The 23080-nt window shown below is 37.3% G+C and overlaps 1 protein-coding gene across 6 annotated transcripts in view; it reads left to right on the top strand.

Annotated features, from left to right (window-relative positions):
- ADGRG6 (adhesion G protein-coupled receptor G6) overlaps positions 1-23080 on the top strand; it is a 113794-nt gene that overhangs the window by 65231 nt on the left and 25483 nt on the right. For all 6 annotated transcript variants that reach the window (XM_080390057.1, XM_080390055.1, XM_080390056.1 and 3 more), the window contains 9 exons: positions 1086-1171; positions 2554-2606; positions 2687-2740; positions 11309-11451; positions 12147-12261; positions 14193-14254; positions 15717-15924; positions 16412-16577; positions 19817-19957. In XM_080390057.1, coding sequence (XP_080246183.1) covers positions 1086-1171; positions 2554-2606; positions 2687-2740; positions 11309-11451; positions 12147-12261; positions 14193-14254; positions 15717-15924; positions 16412-16577; positions 19817-19957 — 1028 coding nt within the window. The remainder of the gene's footprint in view (positions 1-1085; positions 1172-2553; positions 2607-2686; positions 2741-11308; positions 11452-12146; positions 12262-14192; positions 14255-15716; positions 15925-16411; positions 16578-19816; positions 19958-23080) is intronic.

Genomic DNA, 23080 nt, shown 5'->3' with positions numbered 1-23080 from the left:
TGACTTCAAAATTTTTCCAGATACTTGATTATCTATGAAGTTATAAAATAATGAAATTTGCTCCACCTAGAATAAAAGGTCTTTAAGAGTCAGAAAGATAGAGTAGTTCCTTTACAATCAAAAAACAGAAAGGGATTTCTGTACAATTGTTGTCATGTACTGTTCTGTCCTGTGTAAAGTCTCTGCAAGATTTAGATAAGATTTATATAAATACATGTATCTGTGATCAAGACTCATAACTTCATTTTCTAACAGCCTTGAACCAGGCAATGCCACATGTACATACTCATACAAGTGAATTGATCCAGAAACTCTTAAACCTCCCCCACATCCTGAGAAATTTTATCCAGCTAGAGCATACAGAAGATTTAGTAGCTTAATGAAAAAAAATTAACTTGTGAAAGGTGTAGACTTTTAACACAGAGCATAACTATGAGATCATTTGATGTTATTTACTAGATGTGAAATCTTTTAAAGCTGCCTACGAACTAATGAGCTTAATTCTATGATCTGGCCATCAACCAGGCCTAAGAGCCAAGACTATGTAGTGAAAAGAAGAGCTGGATATCCCTTCTCCCACCTATTTCTGTCCTCATTTATCTTGTTACTTTCAATTAATGAGCCTTATTTGCTCTCACAAAGTTTTAAGTCTAATCTGCATTGGTTGAATTCTGCATTATAACAATATGGCTGAGAGGAGAATTTATCCATGTAACAGACTTCAGTAGTTATGATTATTTTCTAAACTCATGACACTTTCATAATCTTGCTTTTACACACCACATAAAAGGCATATGCAAAATACTATTTATATGTACATTGTGAGTTTCCATGTCACATTTCAAGTGTCTCTAAAAATATGGAGAGGGAAGGAATTCTCATCTAATTCGACAGGACTAGTAAGAATGGGCCCAAGCCTGCAGGGCTTGTTTGCTCCAAACTTGCATAATGCCAAAAAGAGCTTGAGGTGTTCTTTTATCTGGGGTTCAGCCAATCTTTATATTCATCATGAACATTTAAGTTTTGTTCTTAAAAAGGCAAATTTGCTCATTTTCTAACATTATAATGCTGTTTCTAATGGACAGGTGGACTGTTCTACAGGATATCTATAACTGTCTTTAGTTCCAATTCCGACTCAGTATCTAAAGTACATGATGTGGTTGCAGAATGGGTAAGTTAAGTTTTCTTTCCTGTGTGATTACCTATATGAATCTGCCCCACTGATGTTATCAATCAGAAAAGAAAAAGAGACTACCAAATAAATTATTAAATTAATATGTGTTCTCTGAAGAACTTTGTATTATTGATTTGTGCAGTAATTAATTCAGGTTTAGCTGGGGCTATTAGGCACTGTGGATAGGATTTTGAAATGTCTGCACTATACTAGCCAGCTTCATAAGAATTGTAGATACTGAGATTTTGGAAAGTGTGGTGAGATCAGAATTGTCATTGAAGGAGGAAAAGAGACTGAAAGATGTCTAAGTTCCAACATCTCTCTATTCAGAGCAAATTTTTTTCTCCCCAAATACCAGTGTGGTTTTGAAGTTATATTGTGATAGAAGTAATAAAAAAACAGGCAGTGTGTATTTGTGTGAGGCAATACACTTTTTTCCAATTTACCCTAATAATCTCTGCTTCAGAAGTCTTCTGCTATAGGTCAGTTGTTGGAGTTTCTAGTAGCTCCTGGTTTTTCAGCCCATTTTAGCAGACATAAGCTCCTTTCTGGGCCCTCTGGGTAGAGGATTCTTGAAGTTCTTGCCTCTGAAACTTCCTTCTGTTGGAATACAGATATTCTGTCCTTTCTGACAGTATACATAGTGGCTCTCACACAATCTGTAAGTAGTCTTTATACCAATTAAATAACATGAACATAGGATGTCATAAATATATGGCAATTGTTCTTTATTTTTCTTTTAATAAACCTGGAGGCTTTTGGCTTTCAGAAGCTAAGGACTTTCAGTCATCTACAAACCAGAAATGCAGCCGTCCAACCCTGCCAAGGTTGTCCTTTTAGCAGCAGTATCCAGGCAAAGTATGTAGGTGCCTGAACCAAAGAATCTAGAAAGGTGTCTCTTGGTCCTAGCAGAGTATGCAAAAGTGTCTCCCAGGGAGAAAACTGAGCAGCCATTGTCCACTCAGAATAAATAATACAAAGGTCTGAAAAAAAGATCATAAGGTTGTAGACTTTTAGGTGAAAATTGACCCTGTAGTTTTGTTAGTAAATCTTTTCTAATTGAAGTGTTTCTGAGAATTTAAGATGAGGAAGAGAGGGAGAAAAGAAAAAGTTCAGCATCCTGTGTACTCACCTATTCACTGTGTCGTGACCTTAAAGAGATTTCCTTCTGTCAGTAAAAAAGCCCACATCTCTCACTACCAGTTGTACATCTAATGTAACAATCACCTCACTGAAATGAGAGAGTGTTCTCTTTGCTTTGAAAAACTGAAGGGAATTTCTCAAGGGGGAGAAGGGTAAAATTCTAACTCTGTCTTAAGCAACAAAGAGCCCCATTAACATCTCACCGTTCATGTGATCAATGTCTTCCTGTTTTTCAGCTAAACCGTACTTTCCAGAACTGGAATTACACTGTATATGTGGTCAATATAAGGTAACTGAAGGGGGAAGATGTTTATGCCATGTTCCTTATGAGAATTAGCCCACCCTAATCAATGTTTATTTCTTTTATAGCATCTACCCTGGCTCCATAAAAGAGGGAGTAAGAGAAAAAAGAAGTCTCAAAAGGTAACATATTTAAAGACATTTTCTTGATAGAGGCAACAGCTGCTATTACAAGGGGCTTTACAGCAGACTTTATTGTCTATTATTGGATTCATTGTCTATTACTGGGCTATGCTCCAGTCTGTAAATATATGACTGCTGGTGAGCTGAGTGCTCTGGATGTGCTCAGAAACCTAATACTGGTTATTGTGTTTGGTTTGGTTTAAACCTACTGAGCTTTAAACCTTAACAGTTCATTTTTTCAGAGCTCAGGTATCATCTGTCACAAAACTGAACAGACATAGCATATATTTGTAGTATGGCACACCCAGCTTTCTTTAGCAACAAACTTTAGTGCACTGGTATCTATCCACTGTCACTGCATTTATTCTCTTGAACCAGAGCCTTTGAGTTAACAGGCATCTTACTAGATGCAAAACACTGAAAAATCATGCTAGAATTGAAAGCCAAACTAGTGTGAGTTAAAGTATTTACCATATGTTCTCATTTCCTGACTTCTGCTGGGCTCAGAGGCACTGGAGTTGGGACAGCCTCAAAAGCAGCCAAAGAAAGTTATATCGGTCACACCCCCTGAAAATTGGCCCTTGGGGGATTTCTTTGAAAGTGGCAGGCTGATTCTGAGGGTTATATGGGAAGGGAGTGAATCTTAGGACCAAATTAAGGAGAGAAAACCAAAGCATAATTAATCTTGTGAGGAAGGGACAGCAAGTGGCTGTGGGATGTATCTGTTTGCAGTGCAGGCAAAAGTCCCAAAGGAAAGTACTTTAACTGCCATGATAAAAGCTGGGCTTTTCAATTTCAGTGGTAGTCAAGTAGTTACTGATGCTTCCAGTTTTCTACAGTTTACCTAGACATGAAAAGATTCATGAAAGGTACTATCTCCTTCCCACACACCCACAGTAGAAAGAAAGCTTTTATTGGCAAAACCATTTAACTGGTGTAGTGTAAACCCAGCCTCTGAATGGGCTATTTTGCTGCTTGACCTACATTTCCAGTAGGGTGTAGTGATGTGGGTGGGATTTTTTTTTTCACACTTCTAAATGATACGGTTATGCCAGCAAAACCTTTTAATTGGAGACCATGCCTTATTCTTACCAACAATCCAAGACTGCTGGGGAATGTAAAGCTTTCCCTATCCCCACCCCTGCATCTTTATGAGGCTAGCAGACCAGCTTGTCAGGATCTTGTTCTCCCCTAGACTGCACACCTGATTTCTTTGCATCTCACCTTCCCACCATCCTGTCCTCTGGACTTTGTTTCTTCTTCCTGGTCTATAAAAAAAGGAGGTGAAGAGGGAGAAGTTATTCCAGTAATTCCACTTTCCTTTTCCTTTTCTTTTCCCTTTCTCATTTTTTGACATGAAGTGTATACCGCAGTAAGTTATTTATAATAATGTATCACTGTTATGGGGAAGCAACCTTGTTCCTATTTACTCATCATACATAATTTCAGAGGCAATGAAATTACATGTTGATAATATGTCATAAAGTTTTTCAAGCCAGGCCTGGTCTAATGAGAAACTAGTCTTCTCATGGGCTCTAGTGCACTTTGTGTTAAGGCCAAATGGCATTTTGTCATCATTCTGAATAATTTAGTATAAATGCTAATCATGTCACTCAAAATGTTACTGTTCTCCAAATAATCAGGATTGTTATGCTCTTCATGTTTTCTTAGAAAAAAGAAAAAAAAAAGGGGGGGGGGGGGGGGGGGGAAGTCAAGATTCTGCCCAACCTAGCAATCTGGTTGGGGTAACTTAAATATTCCTATAAATTATTTCTGTGAATAGTTGTCCAAACATTTTCTTGTTTCTCCATTTTAGGTAGTCAAGAAAAAATTCTGTTGCAGTTTTAGACAATCCACTATTTCCCTTAGGTTTTGAGTATTCCATTTACCTTCATGTTTATCTGAACAGAATTTCATTCCACAGTAAAAAATTAAAACCTAACCCATAAGTATCATGGCCCTAACTTTAGCTTTTACAGAAGTGAACATATTAGCCTTACCCTAACTCACTAAACCTTATGTCCCTTTACTGAATTTTCCACAAGATCATAGCCCTCTTATTTCTAAGGCACAATCATAAATCTTTAAATTGCTCTTTGAGTTTTCCCTCTATTTACATGAATTCATATTCTTATCATTCAGATCACATCTTTTATCCTTACCTTTTGGATTAGTATTTTATACAACAGTTTAAAATTACCAACCAAACAACAAAACAACCTATGCCAACCTTTTCAATGCACTTTGCTTTGCTTCGTTTCAACTCTTATTTACCACACTGCTACCTTATCAGGGATCTTCTGTTATCGGTCTCTCCACCTAGTCTTCTTGCAGGTGAAGGAGGAAGAATGATTAGAGAGAATAATTCAGAGAAGGAATAGAAGCTGGAAGTGGGAGGTAGGAAGCTGGCTTTTTTTGGCACATTAAAAATAGGTGTTTTCCAAATAAGTATTTTAAACTGTACTGCATTCTGGAGAAGAGCAAAACAACATACAAATATGGAAGTGAATTGTTACACTTTCATTGCTGTGTTCTATGAGCTGCAGAAATCCAAAGTACACTGTGCTTATTATGCATTTATGTACATGGTGATGAGAGACAGACAGAGTGCCAAGTCCAAAAGTGCATATTATTATCAGCACCTTTAATACTGTGAAATCTCTGGATGGCAGCAGTATATCAAGCTAATGCTTTTGTAGATCATTAACTACCTTAATAGAATTTTATCACAGCTGTACTTGACTTTGTGTCTGTTTTTAATCTTTTCCTCTGGACATACTGTTTCCATCTCTTAATGAGAGGAGAGCAGTTAAAAATAAAGTGGACAGGAGTTCAGAATGGGTTATGGACATAGCTGTTTCTGTTTCCCATTATTTTGCACAAACCTTTGAAAGTGAAGCTGGTTTGTGGTTTTTATATAGATAAATTATAAATGTGTTTGTTTCTTTCATTAATTCTTTGCTTTTTATGACTGCAGCTTTGTCAGAACTTTCTATGACTGCTGCTGTTGCTTTTCTCAGAAGGGTCCTACTGTTCCTAGGTCTTGTCAGATGACTATATAGGGCTGTCTTGGTAGGGGAACTGGTCTTCATTAAGCAGCTCAGCTCCCTTGCTTCTCCTTTCTTCTTTTATTTTGCAAGCAATGTTGAGATTTCAGGCCCAAATTAATTTATAACTTTTTCTCCACTTAACATACAAGTAAGATTATGCTTGCTCCAACTTCCATTACTTGATTGTCATCATTTTGACATATTTCCTGTGATCAATTGCTTCTACTTTGTGAAACAACATTAATGTCAGCCCTGTTAAACAACCCTACCAAATTAAAAACCACAGTGGTAGCCATCCATGTAAAGACCACTAAACTTAGAAATCTCTTCTCTTAGGAATGAAAATAGAGAGGAAAGCAGGAAATCAGAGCAGCCCATGCCTAGTCCTGCTTTTTTGAAGTCTGTGGGAGTTTTGCTGCCAGTGTCAGTGAGGCAGATTCAGGCTCCTGCTTGCTGTGTTCTTGGGTGCTGTGTTGCTTAATGGAAAGTTTAATGGATTTGGATACAATTTAAGCTAATTAGATTGTGTAAGAGTTTTAAACAGGAGTTAGCAACATCAGAGCAGGATAGTTTTGCTTTTATAGTCCAAAGTATCTTTACTGAGTAAAGTATTAGGCTTTTGCATTCTTTGTAGATTACTTCATATTATTTGTTTTGAAATAATAATGCTATCCTTGTTATAAATGAACACATCTGTGATGCCTATTCCTATTTTTAAAATTTTCCCGGTTTCTACTGGTGAGGTTTTAGGAACAACTTGCACCTGGCCCACCCCTACTCCCCGCGACTTCAGCTTCAGTGTTACCAAAGGCAGTAAGGGACAGCCTTGGCCAATATTGAGCACCATTTTAAAATGCCCCATAATGTGTACGTGAGGTGTGATACTTCTGCTTGAAAAACCGACCAACAAAGAGCCAAGCAGAAATTCAGAGATGTCTGCACAGTGTCCTGCTGGCATCTTGTGTCCATGACTTGTAAAGAAAGACATCATCACAGATGGAAGAATTTGGGAATTCCTCCTGATTGACTGAAGGATGATCCCTTCTTAATCTCCTGCTAAGACTGCTTGCTCTTGATCCAGCTTCCAATTGCTTCCTTTGTCCTTCCACTGACTTCAACTGGATTTTGTGTAGGCCTGACATTGTGAGATGCCATTTTTAGGAAAATAATATATTGGGGAATAAGGGTTTTCTTTGTTGTTTTGGAACATAGTTCAGACGTAACCAAAAACTCATTTCAGTGAATACTGGCTGTTGAAATGTGAGGGATTCCAGCCCTCTCCATTTTGCCTTTCTGTTAGTAACGAATAGCCTTCACAGAAAGTCATCATGTACTGTAAGTGCTTTCTGTCGAAAAGCCATGGTTGTTTGTATTCCCACACCAGCTCTGTAAGCAGCAAGGCCTGGAGACACAAGGACAAGCACAGAGGTGTGACCATGCTGCTTGCGGCACTGTTCTGATACAGTGGCCATTAACTTAAAAGGAAGGCTTAGAATGCTTTTATTTTTAGTAGTCCAAAAAAGAGCTGCAATTTTTAGTTTTGTGTCCTGAAGTCTCAGATTTTGTTTTTTCAATAACATCGCCTGCTGAGAAAGGAACCTCTTCATCCTTGGCATTACTTTGAAAGCGTCTGTTATGCCCAGTCCTAATTTTTTGCTCTCTGTTCTGCACATTTTAGTGGTATCATAATCACAATTGCCTCAAGTAAAAGTTTATCCCCAACTCAGATGCTTTTGTGGAATGCTTTTAATTTCCCTCTGCTTTCAGATTTCTTTCTGTCTCATTCTGTGTGTTTTCTCACATTTTGTCTGTTGTCTGTATTACATCTTCACTGAGTGACTTAAACAATAGGAAGCTATTTTTTCATCTGTCCTGTTAATGTGAAGAAGCTAGTAGTGTTTAGAGGTGATTCTTTGGGCCTACTTGTGCTTCTGGTCTTGAGCTACTGCTACTCATTGCTGCTTATTTTCAAAGTCAACATAACAGCAAGATTGGTAAAGAATTTAATGCTGACATCTTAAAACTTTTAAATATGCCAGAGTAGTTAGGAATGAAATTCCCAGTGACTTTTAGTGGAAATTTAGATTCACTGAATACTTTAGGTGCTTTAAAAATGATTCTTTATATACCTCAAATCAAGTAACATTAACTATGAGAGAAAATAGTGATTTGTTAAACAATTTGACAGCCACAATAATTCAGTATTAGTTCAGGCTGTCTAGTACAACTGAAACTAGAAGTAAAATATGCATTGTTAATTACAAAGTACATATCTTCAGGTATGAAACAGCCCGTGCTGCACGGTTCGCATGGTTTGCTAATCCTTCCTTCAGGCTCCTTGCATCGTGTAGCAATGAGACCACAGCCTGTGTGTAGGCACACTGTCCTGGAATAGCTGTGAGTCACACTGCTGGAGAAGAAAGCCGGCTTTGTGGTATGTGCCGTGGCAGCACAGGCTCCACCACCACCTCCTGTGCCTCTGATGAGGATGCAACTTTGCAGACTCCTCCTTCTGAGCCAGCTTAGCTCAACAGACCAGGACGAAGTAGAATAGATGCCGTCTTCCCCTGCTTTCCTGCTTGCTTCAGCTGACACCATTTCAGTCAGAAGGGAGGCATAAATACTTATCCCCATTGTGTTTACCTACACCACAGTCATTTTTTTCTTATATTGACAGCAGTAATACTATCAGTACAGGTTACTGTAGGTGATGTGTAATTTGTAATTGATTACTGCTCTGAGAATCTGTCTACTTATATATGGCACACAATAAAAGATGTAAGGTTCAGTGTAGCAAATCTGGTGACACCGACAGAGCAAGGCATTGTTGCCATTTATTTGAGTGTTGGCCTGCTGTTTCCCAAATCAAGAATTTTGTTCTTCACCATTAAAATGTTTTTCTTCTTGGATCTGAGTTTGACAAAAGTAGAAGGAAGCACTTAGCTTCATATTGCATCAGCTGTCAAGTTAAAAGGTATTTATTTACTTTGGGAAGCTGGCATGAGTCATTCTGAAAAGTTTATAGACATTGTTTTCATCATAATATGGAACAGGCTCTTATACGTGACTTATGCTCTAAGAGTTTCTCAGAAAATAAATAACAAAGTGGTTTAACAGATTATTTTTATCAGTGCTTCATAATCAATACTTTTCTGTATAATTGTTCAAGGTAACTGCAATTAGTTCTACCTCATCTAAGCAGTTCTACCTCACCCTTCTACCGCAATCTACACACAGTTATGGGTACTAAATATCACTGTGGTTAATTGGGAGTCCTGCAATAGGCAGCATAGCAGTAGCGGTGACTGTTCACTTATGACTTCTGTTCTGCAGCCAAGTGCTGAGGTAGGGAGTGGCATCAGTATATTAAGTTTTCCTCTTCTGAAGTAAAGGGAATAGATGATTGAAGCCAGAATCTTTTAGGAAAGATGGTTAAGTGCCAGGAGACTCTGGGGCTGAAGTACTGGAGGGCTGAAGGAATTGTCAATCCCGTAGGCAATTTCCATGCTTCTGCTAAAAATAAATGCCATAATAAACTTGTGCCTCGTAATATATCCGAGGTATACAGCAAAAGCCTGCTAATGCATATCCACCCTACTGAGGCTATTGCCATATGTTAAACACTCCATGTAGACCAAAGGAATGTTAGGAGGAACGCAGTATCTCAGGGAGCAGGGCAGGTGCAACCTGGCCAGGGATAGCCAGAATTTCCCTGCTAAAATACATCTACTGGGGAAAAAACAAGCCAAGTCGGCAGGTAGTCATATTTTTATCTTCTTTTTCAGCAACATGTTACCAGCAAAACAGCAGTTACAGCAATAAAAAAAATAAGTGTACTTATGTTCAACAAAAAATACAATAAAAAAAAATTATCCAGGGACTGGGTATATTTATTTACTTATTTCTTTACATCTGAAACAGTGAAATGTTAGAGTATTTAGTTCAAATTCATGATATCTTAGTGAGGTTTGGGCTTTTCTTTTCTTTTTTTTTTTTTTTATTTTTTTTCCTAGACTGAGGGGTTGTTTTCTAATGCCAGTTCTTTTAATGCCATTCCACTAATGAGAGTACTTCAGAATTATTGGTTGGAGTTGTTCAGTTTTCAGAATGATGTCTGAGAGAAAGAGGATTAAAACTGCCATCTAAGAGCAACATCTGTACACTAAGATGTAGTTTTATACCGTACCAAACCAGGCACCTCTGGAAAATGCAGCGCAGAGCTGTCATCATGGGGATGTCTTTCTAGAAGATTTTTGGTAACGAAGTCCTGGTCTGTCTAGGAAGTGGCACCTGAAAAGCCTACTAGCCCTTTTCCATACAACACCCCTATGGAGTTTTTCTCCTGCTCTTCTTCAAGTAGACCACAAGACCCTTTACCTCACCGCTGCATTCTTGCACTGGGGGCTGCCTGTGAAAGCAGCTCTGTTTGGTGTGTTCCCTGCTCACTGTAGGTGTGCTGGCAGTGCTGCCACTTCCCAGGCTGCCAGGAACTGCTCACACACTGCGAAGGTCTGTCTTTATTCAGGCTAATGGGTATCCGAGGGCAAGGCTAAGATGAAGCCCAAAGCAGGCTTGCTTTTTCCTTTTTTCCACATTTTGGCTCCCATGGAGATCCAATGTTCCATGCTTCAGTGGCGTCACCTCCTACTAGCCAGAGCCAAGCAATGCTCTTGGGTACCAACATAGTCTCTTCTCCAACATGTGTTTTCTGTGTCCCAGGAGGAAATTTCTGAGCCTTCCACTCTGGGTTTCTTTCCTGTGTCCTGCTTAAACTGCTTTTCTGTTCATTATTTCCCTTCCAGAAAAGCTATGTTTTTGGACAAGGGTGGGGACTGTTATATTTCTCTCACAGGAAAGAGACTTGGGCACTTTGAACTACTTCTTATGCCCAAGAAAGTAGCAGTGGGCTACAGTACAAAACAGCTATTACTGCTCAAATTTGAATTACTCATCTGAGCAACTAGACTTTCCTAATTAGGACTAAAAGTTTCAGAAGTGTGTCAGGGTGTTTTTCACTCCGTCAAAATTTAGACATTTATATGTTAGGCATCTGTTCTTCGTTAGTCTTTCACTCTTCCTCTGTAGTCAGTGGAGACAGACCCTCTGGAGGATGACTTCTGACAAGTTTTGTAAGGTGGGATGAATCAGCTCTTAAACTCCTAAGCCATCAGCTACCAGAGTTTTAGATTTGATTAGGGCCTATTTAGAGCTCACAACTCACAACTTTATGCTTTCAACTTTTAATATATTTTAATATAAGAATCTAAATCTTCTGAAAACATTTCTTAGCTCTTTTGATGAGTTTCTTCCTTAATGGTAACTAGAGGATGAAACTTCCCAGTCATACTTTCTTCTTATGACCCTATATATACAAAAATAATGATTTACAGATAATGAGCAACATTGTCTTGGTGACACTGTTCCATATTCAGAAAACCAGAGTCTGACAGATATTCTTATGTCCTCACATTTAATCTCTACTGTTCTGACTCAAACACTCGGATAATTTTCCTTGCAGTTTTTCGGTTTTGGCTCTTCTGGTTTATAATGCTACCAACAACATCAATTTAGAAGAGGAGGACATCCGACAGAAGCTCATAAATAATAATGGGACCATGGAAGGAGGATATAAGCTTCATACCGTGGATGTTGATCCAGTGGGTAAGTAGTTTTCAGCTTTGTTACAACAGCTTTTGTTTGCTTGTCCAAAAATAAGCATCTTCTATGTTAAAATGATCCCACATTTCCAGAAGGTATGAATGATTTTTAATTGTCCCTTTAAGCCTCATTGTTCCACTAATCTCAGAGAGCTGTACTCCAGGTACCTTTTAACACAAACGCAGTTGTTCAGATTGCTTTAGTCAGTGTTTCCCTATCTGGTTCAAAGAGGCTGGAACAGTTCCTGATGGCACCTCTGGTAGTTTGAGGATAAAGATGTATGATTTACAGCCAGAGCCATAATGAGACATTTTGGACCTCCAAGGCCCCTCATAGCCACTTCTCAACCCTGTGGTCTGTGCTTTTGCCAGCTGCTGCGCTTAATCAGTCTCCTTTTAGCAGTCATCTTTTCCCATTCAACTTCTTTCAGTCAGAGATTGCCCTTCCCTTGGGAGAGAGGAGGTAGGGGCTGGTGGACTGCAAATGGATGCAGCATGCAGTTCAATCCTTTCCCTTGAGAAGAGCCGTATAGATTGACCTTGTTGTGCACCCCTCCATTGCCACTACTCTAGATAACCAAGCATTTGATTTGAAGACGGTTTTGTGCTGTAGACTGGTTGATGAGCTGAAGACAAGAAATGGGAGATGATTAGATGAAGAAATTTGCCATTAACACTGACATACTTTTATTTTTACAGAAAAATGTTTAGCTGAAGAAAACCCTCCAAATTATTTTTGGCCAGATACCAGACCGACTGTGACCAACTTCACATTATGCCATGGGAGCTCAGTTCAGACCGCATCAAGAACCTGGTAGGTGTTCAGATAGCTAAAAATGATTTCTGGAAGATGGTTTTTATACTGTGGAAGATTATTTGTGTGCAGTAAGAGTATGTAATTAATTGGTAAGAAAAACAGGCTCATACACCCCTTCTGTAGGGCGTATTGAGGTCTACAATGAATACATGTTAAAAGTTACTATAAAAATAACACCTTCTTATGGAACAAAACTACTTTCTTCAAGTCCTGAAGTTTATGTTGCATGTCTGTGTTACAGTTTCACATTTTCTCCCACTCCACTACTACTATCTGACTTGCATAAGAAATTATCAACAAAACTCTGTGAAGATGAGATGTGTATTTGGTTTAATGCAGAACCTCTCATCTCATTAAGGGAAAGTAAAAGAAATTCTGTGAAACAAGTATTTTGTTGCTAGTCAGTCACAACTGAAGGTGGGGATAATCTTACACTTTAAGACCTGAACTTGTGTTTTTAAGGTTTAGGCTAAATTTTCCCTAGTGTAGGCTTTTAGATGCTGTATCTCTATTTCCCATTTGTAAAATGGTAATATTATTACTTTCATTGATATATGACCAAAACAATATGGCTTTGATCTCCTTTGAGTGCCCTGAACGCTATGATGATGCAATATTAAGTAATTTCTTCAGTATTTAGGATGATCACCAGTAAATGCAATATAGTAGCCTTATCCGCCCACATTGCATCTGGAACATGTTCTGAGAAGATCAGATCTTTTTACTTTTTGAAAACAATATGGCAACATGGATATGAATCAGCTTTGAGGTTCTGTGCCAAACAGGAAAGCAACCAGCATTATATTTAACTCACTTCCTCAGCCTCTTAATCTTGTACAAGAACTGCTGGATTCTGATTGACCAGCTTTTGTTGTAGAGTAGTGCAGAAGTCATATTGTTTTTATGTCAGAGCCTCAGAATCATTAAATTAAGACTTCTGGCCTCTTCTGCCCCAGTATTGCTTATCTTTATTGTTCATTTGTGGTCTACACAATACCATCATCTGTTTACAGCACTTCTCATAAAAAAAAAAAATATTGTGTTCTGCACTGTGATATGCTTTCCTTGCCTCTGCCTTCACTAGCTTTTGCCAATATGGAGTACAGATGGGATGTGTTTTGAAAGAAGAGGAAGCTCTTCCAATGATCTTTTCTAGTCCTATGCATCCTACAGTAGGTTATCTGCTAGTGTGCTGTTATAATAAAGGTGATCAACTGAGGAATAACTTTATTGTGTCATGTGCTGAGTGAAAGAATAACACTTTCCCATTCTCCATCCTGCCTTTGCCATGCTATGATAAGATTGTTATCTATAAAGAAAACTAAGGGGAAAATGTGTTAAATTTTGGAGCTGTATCTGGGTATTTTGCTATGATAAGGCTTTCTAAAAGAAGCATTTTGAAAAAAAAAACAAAACAAACTTATCTGCCCCTCACCAGCACCTGGATCTGATGCTGACCTGCCCAAGTTTTCGTGGGTCGCATAAGTTTCTATCTCCACATAGCTCCTGTGCATGCTCTTCTGAGAGATATTACAGCTTGCTATTGACTTGATCAAAGCCATTTATATCAAAGGGAAATCATAGAAACATCATCTGATTAGGCCATAATAGGAGCATAATTTGTGTTAAAATTTGTGTCTTTCCCAAAATAAAAGGCCAGAATTTCTGCTGATGCAGTTAATTAAATCAGTACAGGAATCAGCTGGGAATTTGTCCAAACGAACAAGGGTTTCTCTCAGCACTGTCACTTAATTGATCACATATTTCTGCTGTCAAGCATATATATTTAATGTCACTAGGGGTCATATTGCTAGGAAAATTGTGAATTGAGAAGAGTGGTCCACTGTGACACCTACAAAAGAATTATGAAACATTATCATATTTTTACTATTTTATTTCATATAAATTTTGTCATTTTTCCTCTTTAGCTATTTGGGTCTACAGAATTACACATCATACTGGGGCCAGCCTGATCTTAGAAACTGCACAGGTGAGTATATTGATGTTGGTCTTTGGCTAAAGGAATAGTTTTGTAGTCTTTGGTTACTGCTTACTAAAAGAAAGTTACATTAAGGAAGAATATCTTCCCCTTTATGCTAAGTTGTTTAAAATCTTTCTAAAAAATCAGTGCAAAATAAACTCTGGGAAGTGCACCAGGCTCAATTCAGTCCACCCATGAAAATCTCTGGATACTGATTAATGACATTAAATGCAATTTAAGCAAAAATAGAGGCAGGTAGTAGTTTGCCTCAATTTGGCATTCATATTTAGACAAATTTTTAAATGTTTCCAATGCCTATAGGTGACAGTGGAAGGACTCCCACTCTCTTCACTGGGCTTATGATGAGACATTTTCAGATTTATTCTCAGTTTGCAAAATACCCCTGGATGTCATTCTGGCCTTAAAGGAGGAGTAAAATGAACAGACAACAATTTTATGGCCCCTTTTTCTAGTTCCAGAGCTAGTGAAGAGAATGATACTCTCGTTTCAGAGCCCCTGCAGCAAGCTCCTGTTCTGAATTACTTTCTTGGAGAAGCTTCTTTTTCTTTCTCCACTAATAGGGGTGTCCTAGGGAGACTGGCTACCTTAGTAATTGAGAACTTGCAGTCAGGGTATACAAAAAGATCATTTCATGTAAAATGGACATTCTACAGTAAATGTAGTAAAAGCTGTATTATAAAACAGAACATTAAAAGAACAGAGCCAGTTGCAGACTAAAGAAGAGTGATATATCAAAATCTTATTTGTAAATTCCAATAAATCTCAAACATTTTGATATTGTAAAATACTAATGTTTTTATTAGTTTTCTATCCAGGTACCCCATCAAACTTAACAGTTCAATACATGATTTACGCTAATGTTTTGCTGTTAGACACATACTCAAGCTTTCCTTACCAGGAAGATTCTTCTCATGAAATTTGCTTAGGTGTTGTGCTTGCCAACCCTCTGAGTAAGACTGCAATCCTCTGAAGGAACTGAAATACTTGCAATCAGGTCAGACTTTCTCACCAAAGCTTAAAAGAATTAATACTTTTTCAGTAAGAGTGACTTTGGATGCATTTGTTTCACTTCAATAATGAAACTTTTTCCCAGTGAAAAAGGAAGGATAGCATAAGGAGAAAAAAGGAGAGAAAATATGCTTCTTATTCCTTACTTCCCCTGTTTTTCTTTCAGTCAGTCCTTTCAATAATAGTTCTGATGTACAAACTCAAATCAAATTAAGGAGAAGGACACAGCCAATGCGGACAGTATGTAATAATCAGCAGGTTCTATACACTTTTTCATGAAATTATAAATTTGATAAAATGATAAAATCCTATGTTCATTATAAGTACCACAGACCATGCTCTAATTTTCAACAGTAAGTATAAAAATTTGTGTTTCTGAATTACTTCAGGACTGATAGGCATTATTTTCTCTTTTTATTCCATTTTACGTGTTCACTTACAGAAAATGCAGCTGACATAGCCAATCAGCTTCTGAATCTCACTGGTGAAGGGCAGCAGCTAACCTCAGACAAAGTAAATGATGTTGTGCAGAAGCTCAAAAAAATTGTGAATGATGAAGAAATTGATGAATCTCTGGGTTCTACCGTGGTGACAATTTTTTCCAATATTCTAACCAGTTCAGACAGTGTATTGGCAGCATCATCTTCAGAGTAAGTATTTCTGCATTTGAGACAAGTTTTTGAAAGCAACGTGTAAGGCTGGAAGGATTCATTCTTCCATATATAGACAAACAATTGCAGTACAAAAATCAAACTTTTCTGATTTCCACTAGAAAGAATTTTCCAAATTAGATATACAAATATTTCTTCTTGTACTAAAATTAATGTGCTTGACAAAGATAAAGTATTTGGGTGGAAAAGAAATCTCCTGATACATGACATAGCATAGATCTAAATATTGTTGGAAAATTATTTCAGGACCAGTGATATGTAGTCAGATAGTTTCTGTCAATCAAAAGTGTTTGTTTTCAACAGAGACGCGTAAATTTACAGCCTGACAGTCTCCTTGTGAATACATAGATGGGTGATAGAGACAGTCAATAATAAAAGAATCATCTGAAACATGAAGAACATATAGAGCATAGTGGGTTTTTTTTTCTGTATTCAGTTTTTAGAATAACTTTATTTTTATTTTCAGAGCTTTAAAAACTATCGATGCCTTGGCTTTAAAGATCCAGTTCACTGGACCATCCATGAGTATTTCAACACGAAACCTCGCTCTTGGAGTGTCTTCTATAAACTCAACTTCATTCAAAGGTGGTTCTTTCAGTGTCAGTCCACAGAATAATGCATCTGATTTCCAGGTACGGAACAAGCAGTTGTATTTACATGTGAAATGTGCCTGTTGTTCCAAGCACGTTTACTGTGGTTCCTATAAACCCACTTATAACTCACAGGTCTCCCCCTACTTTCTATTTCCTTTTTCCTGCAATCATCCAAACAGATTAATGTAGTATTTCCTTGAGTGACAGGAAACCAAGATAAGCTCACATGTTCCGTATGGGTGAAAAGTAATTTTCTTACAAATCCAGAACAGACTTCATACTTTTTAGGTTTTCTTTTACTAATGAAAAGGGAAAATAATCTTTAACAGTCTGCTGTATTACCCATTGTACACTAGCTAACAATTCCATTGATGCATTTCAGCTATAGAATAAGACACCTAAATATAGGTATGTACATGTAGATTTCTACAGATAGATCTTCAACCTTCCAGTACAGTTTAAACACCTACTAATGGAGTCTGAAGGCTGGTCCAGTTATTCACATGTAGATTGATAGGCTTGTGCCATTTGGGATGTCTGAGGCAGTTCAAGACATTCATGTGGAGTTTGACCAGCCTAGATATGAAAAATAAAAGAAACAAAATGCAGAATGGTCTCCAGTGCTACAGTATCTAGACAGGCTGCTATAGTTAGGATACTTGTCATCAACTCAAAAATTTAATTTTTTTTTCCACAAATAGAAATTATATTTTTTTCCTGCAAATAGAAAAGATCAGATGTCTAATAGCTATGAAATAATATTTGAGGTGCACATGAATACCTATTGGGATTTTCCAAAGGTTCTGTTGAAATCAGTAGCAATGAGGTGCCAAGTCTTTTTAATTTTCATTGTATACCTGTCTGCATCTCCTGGTACCTAAATGCTTTTTAAAATGTAGTGCAATGTAATTTTTCACAGTTATATAAGAAGCCTATGAAAAAGGTAATGTAATCTCAGTTTCCTGGGAGTCTAACCATTCAAATACACTGAGGCTTACTTGGGGAAACACACAGAAAATATTAAACAGAAAAATAAAAATAATCTGCTAGCATTTGGGCCAGAGGAACCAAAACTGAATCGAAACAAAATGTGGTATTATAAAAACAGTGTAAGACTATTCACCAGAGTACAAGCATCTTATGCAACCGAATTAATTTCCACTGCAAAGCAGCATGACAGTTATCCTAATAAAAGACTGATCATTTTATAAAATACTATATCCTGTAAAAATCAAAAACAGTAATGAAGACAGTGCTGGGAAAGTAGTAGTAATATAATAGGATGTAGGGCTTTTACATGTGATGTATATAGACTTTGGATCAAAACTCAAATGCTGGTTTAAATAGACAGAAATGGGTTTAATGTTATAGAGTTTTCACATACTTATATTCATGAACATTTTGGCTAAGATTTCTTACAATCAATTTTATTAGAAGTTTTTGGTAATTGTACATATAGTTTTGTTCAGCTCTCCTATTAATGAAGCTCAATAGCTGATTGTTCTTTGTTATCAAAGGAACATTTCTCCTCCAGATTTCATCCTGTATTTATGGAAAGAGGAAAGGAAAAATTCTGAAGCCAGGTTTGGGCTGTTTGCATGTATAAAAGAATTACCATCTGTGGCTTGAGGACATCCAGGAATTTTCTTGCCCTGGAATCATTTATTATAGCACTGTCTAAATAATCATAAAATCCAAACTCCGTCAAATTATTTATAATGTTCCTATTGGAACATGAAGTTGTTCTCAGACTTCCACATTTCCAACAGCTGATTGAGAATTCCTAGCATCCTTCCTACCAGAAAAATCTGCAGCAGCTGTGGTCACAATTTATATTTTCCATGCCTATCAGGAAAGATACTTGCTATCCCTGCTGGAGGGAGATTCCCTTTTTAAAGCCCAAGTTTTTCAACAGTGATGTGATGATCTATCCCAGGCTCATCAGAGAGCATTAAACTCTTCAAGCTGTATGTCAGAATGTTTCCAGATTTTATTTCATTTTTTTTTCTTAAAGTAGATATCAAGCAAATGTATCCATGGCAATTTGGAAAGATTCTATTTCAGTCCACTGTGTCTTTATGTTTCTTGCCAAAGCTTTGACTAAGTTAGCTTTTGGTGATTCATATTATCAAATTATTCCTGTAATATATCCATACTTCTTTATAGAAGCCTCTTCCGCTCTATTTGCAGACAATACCTAATGGCACAACTTTATCACACACACACTTCCTGTTTAACGTGACAGAATTATTCTTTGAAAACCTTTTATTCAACTGCATTTAGCACTGTCAGGAGACACCTATGAACCACTTCTTACTAATTTCCAAGGATGCCTGTTACTCACAGTAAATCAGTGGAAGTTAAATATATCTATCAGTAGCCTATGGCTTTTAACTTTCTATTAGCTAATGGTGCTTTTAGAATCATATGATTGATCATGAGAGGCATAAATACATGACCAAGTTGCCTCTGGAGAAGTCAGGAGTGTGAGTTTCCTTACCTCACAATAACATTCTTAAACACTTTTACTATAGAGCCACTGTGAGATGGCTTGCTCCCCTTCCTTTGACGGGTAGGGTGGCACACCTTGAGTGTGCTACGGTGGGAGAGCTCTCTTGTAGCTAATGAAATGCAAGCTTGCATCCTTGTTTCTTTCCTGCTCACTTGTTATATCCCTGTGCCATAGAGGGCTTTCAGCTGTCTGACACATTACCAGTACAGATTAAACTTATATTGATGGCAGAAAGTGACTTTTTTGTGCTACACGGAATGATAGAGAGGTGACACTAATCATTGTTTTAAAATCTCCCTTCTGTAACAGAGAAACTAGAAAGGCTGATAGGAGAATTAATTCAGATGTGCAGATCAAGCCAAATAATACAACTCAAGAAAGAAAGATTCACAGCATATTTTTCAGTTCTCAGCAATGTTTGGTATGATGAGAAGTACCTTGAAGGTCACTGAAAATTATCATTACTGTTATATTATCATCTCATTATTTCCAAATCATTATTATAGTAATGGAGGAGTGTTTTGATTTTATCTAGTACCTTTTTGTAGCAGAAGGCTGATCTCATGCCGGAATGGTGGGAAAGCCTCCTAAGCCTTTTTAAAATTTATTTATTGCATTAACTCTTACATACATACAGGTCATAGTAGTGTTGATTGGTTCTAGTCCCATGTTTACATATCTTTGTGTAAGGGTGTGAACCCAGTTGTGGACAATGGATGGTTTGGGTTTTGTTTGAACATGCTCTTCTGTTGTTTTTATTTAACAGATAGATTTTGACAAGGATCAGACAAATGCCTTCGCTTCTGTTGTTCTGCCACCAAGTTTACTGAAGAATTTAAGTCAAGACGAGTTTGAAGTTATATCAAGGGCTCAGTTTACTTTCTTCAATAAAAATGGTCTTTTTCAGGTAAACTTTAATGTGTTTGAAGTCATTCCAATTAGGCTGAGTCAAAGCCACCTGCTAAAGGTTTTCTGTAGTGTAATCATTTCACAGCATCCCATGAATTACAGGAATGAGAAGGTGGTACCAGATGTAGGCGCTAGAGGCAGTGTTATGTTCAGTGACAAGAGAGTCAAAGTACCCAAGCTGAATTAAAGTCAATGATTTGACTGCAAATTCCTGTCACACGGGAGATAAACTTTTTCTCAGGGTAACCTATGGAAAACTGTAACAGAGTAAAGTAGCAAGGCCTCTTAAAGGGCATAACATGTTAAAATGCATTAATATAGGTCCTTGTTATTCAGTGGAGTCAGGTTCCTTTCAATCAGAAGAGAATTTGGCTTGTCACACTGCCAAGTACTCTTTCTTCCTCTTTTCCTTAAAGGAGTTGGTTTACACTCATATCCAGCTGACTACTCATATTTAGTTGCAAACTCTGGGCTGATGGCCATTGCCAGAGAACATTTGGTTTTGTACATATCACTCTTCCTATATGTGTTTTCATAAGCACACCGTATTTTATTATGGAATAAGGATAACAGTACTTGTACCTGAAAAATAAAGGGACTCAGGTAGATTTGATTTTTTTCTCCTTTGGGTCCCATCATATGGTAATTATAAAAAGTTCCTACATGGTAGATGCAAAAAATTAAGGAAGAATTCACAGCTTGGAAAAAACAACCAAAACCATACCTATATGGAAAAAAAAAAAAAGTTAATTAAAAAGGAAACATTGTTTCATAGCGAACCGTAGACTGAGTCTCAGAAGACTTGAGTCTGTTTTCCCATTAGTATTTCAAGTGACCTTTGGCTCTTGTTCATCCGCTGAACTGTGTAGTATTGTATTGTCGCTATATTATCATTTTTATTGGCAGTGTATCCAGATTCTTCAGATAATCTGAGCAAGAAAATACCCATGACCCTCAGTTGCCTTCTGAAATACACCCCAAAGTACCTTTAACTATTGAAAATAGTATTCATTTTAAGCCCATTTTTGAGAAAAACAGGATGGATATATTTAATAAAGAAACCAGAATACAGATGTAAACTTGTCCTAATGGCATAAAATCATATAAAGTCAGAATGTGTCCTTTAATGGTGCAGGAATGTGTTTCTAAGGGATACTTAATAAGTCATTGAAAAGCAAAAAACATTAAAATCTGCATCTAAATTTGCAACTAAAATTCCTTCCATTTTTTTGTGTGTTTTTCAAACAATTTGTGAGTGACATGTTCAACACTATTAAATAAAAATGTGTAAAGCTCACCTTTTAATAAGTCAAAAAATAAAGTAAGTCTAAAAAATAATAAAGGCTAAAAATAAATGATCTCCATGCTGTCTCAAACCCAGTAACTTTATCTGTATATATATAAAACTATATAAAAATATTTCACAAATATATTTATTCCAATCACAATTTAAAAAAATCCCAATGCTATTAGCTGCATTTCTTATAAGCATTCAACATAACAGTGAAACATCATACTTTACATCACTGGAGGGTTTTTTTATTTGCCACTGGAGAATGCTAGTAATAAGTTTTATCTTGTCATTCATTAAAATCTGATGTTTACATTACTTAGAATACTATATGAAAAATTAATGTAAGCTATTCAGGGTGGGATTCATTTTGCCAAAGGCAGGTGTGTTCAGTGTACATACCTATGCTTGAACTGTTCTCCATAAGTTGCCTTCAAAGCCAGTTAATGCAAAAGAGTGGACACTGTTGAGGTGTGACACATCTCATCCCAGTGCAGGACTAAGCATCAGTTCCCCAGGCAAATAAGCAAAGTGCAATTTGAGACACCCCAAGGTACAAAGGTACTACTGGCTGACAGATGGGACAAAGAACACCTAAGAGATGTGAGATCTTCTGCAGTAGTAGCTGGAGACTAGGCAGGATACCTTAGAGCCTCTAAAATGGACACTTATTTTAGGCAACCCATATTCAACCTAGGTGTATAGAATAAGTAAGATGGATTACACACTGGATGTGCTAGTTTCCTTTCACTGACTGTTAAGAAATGCTAGAATGGCTACTTCAGTTCTAGACATCTTTTTATGTGTTTAAAGTTAGGTGGAAAGAACATCCTCATGAGTTCTAAGGCCATGAAAATAAAGTGAAAATATGATAAATATGTGAATGGTGATTGTCTAGACTAGACCAGATTTATGGCATGAACACTAGCCATATTGCTTTACTTTGTACCTCTGTATATTTTATTGGCTAAAAGCTTACCCCTAACTTTAGATGAGCACAGCCTTATAGCTAAATAAGCAGTTCTCTGTATTCTACTTTAATGCACACAATATTTCTATTCCTTTCTAAGGACAAGTAAGAATATATTATATTGCCTTTCCTAAAGAGACATCTGATATGTCTGCTAGAGACAGAATCCACTGAAACCCATAGAAATCTGTCCAAAGGCTTTCCTAGACTTTGTCAGGTGTTGAAATTTAGGTAGTAGCCAAGAGGTTTTCTCGTTTGAATGCTCAAGAACTGTCTAGAAAACTGCATTTTCACTCCTCTGCAATTTTTAAGTTTTTAGGAAATTAGGTCACAGAGCTCCAGTATAGTCTGAAATGCCATGTTTAAAAAATCTTGCATATGGTTCTTAAGAAGTTAAAATCTCTTCGCAGGATAATGTGCACTTAATAAATGAAGCTATTCTGCCTTTCATGAGTGGGTGGCGGGATCTCATGAGCCCAGTGCTGAGCTGATACCTGACATCTTGTCAGGCTAACAAAACCCCTAGACTGAAGGAATCGGGGTGTGGGTGTGGGGGGTGGGTGGGGAGGGGGCTGTCAGGAGTTTCCCAGTGCAGATTTTTGGAGGAAAAGTGAGTGGCAACAGATTCATTTATTCATTTGACCTAAGATCTGCCACACGGAGTGGCCAAGCTTCCCAGCTTCCCATAAGGCCACCCAGCCATGTAACTATGCAGGTTTCAATGGAAGCTCATCAAAAGAAAATAGTATTTCCAAAGCAATTCCATTTTAATAAATCATCAGTTTCCAAGGAAAACTTCTCTTTTGGAAAATTCTCAACCTGGTACTTGTTCACTGCCTGTTAGAAATGTTATTGCTCAG

Source organism: Falco punctatus (assembly GCF_963210335.1).
Source record: "Falco punctatus genome assembly, chromosome: 5".
In the NCBI taxonomy this organism is placed as follows: domain Eukaryota; kingdom Metazoa; phylum Chordata; class Aves; order Falconiformes; family Falconidae; genus Falco; species Falco punctatus.
This window is presented reverse-complemented; position numbering and strand designations above follow the sequence as displayed.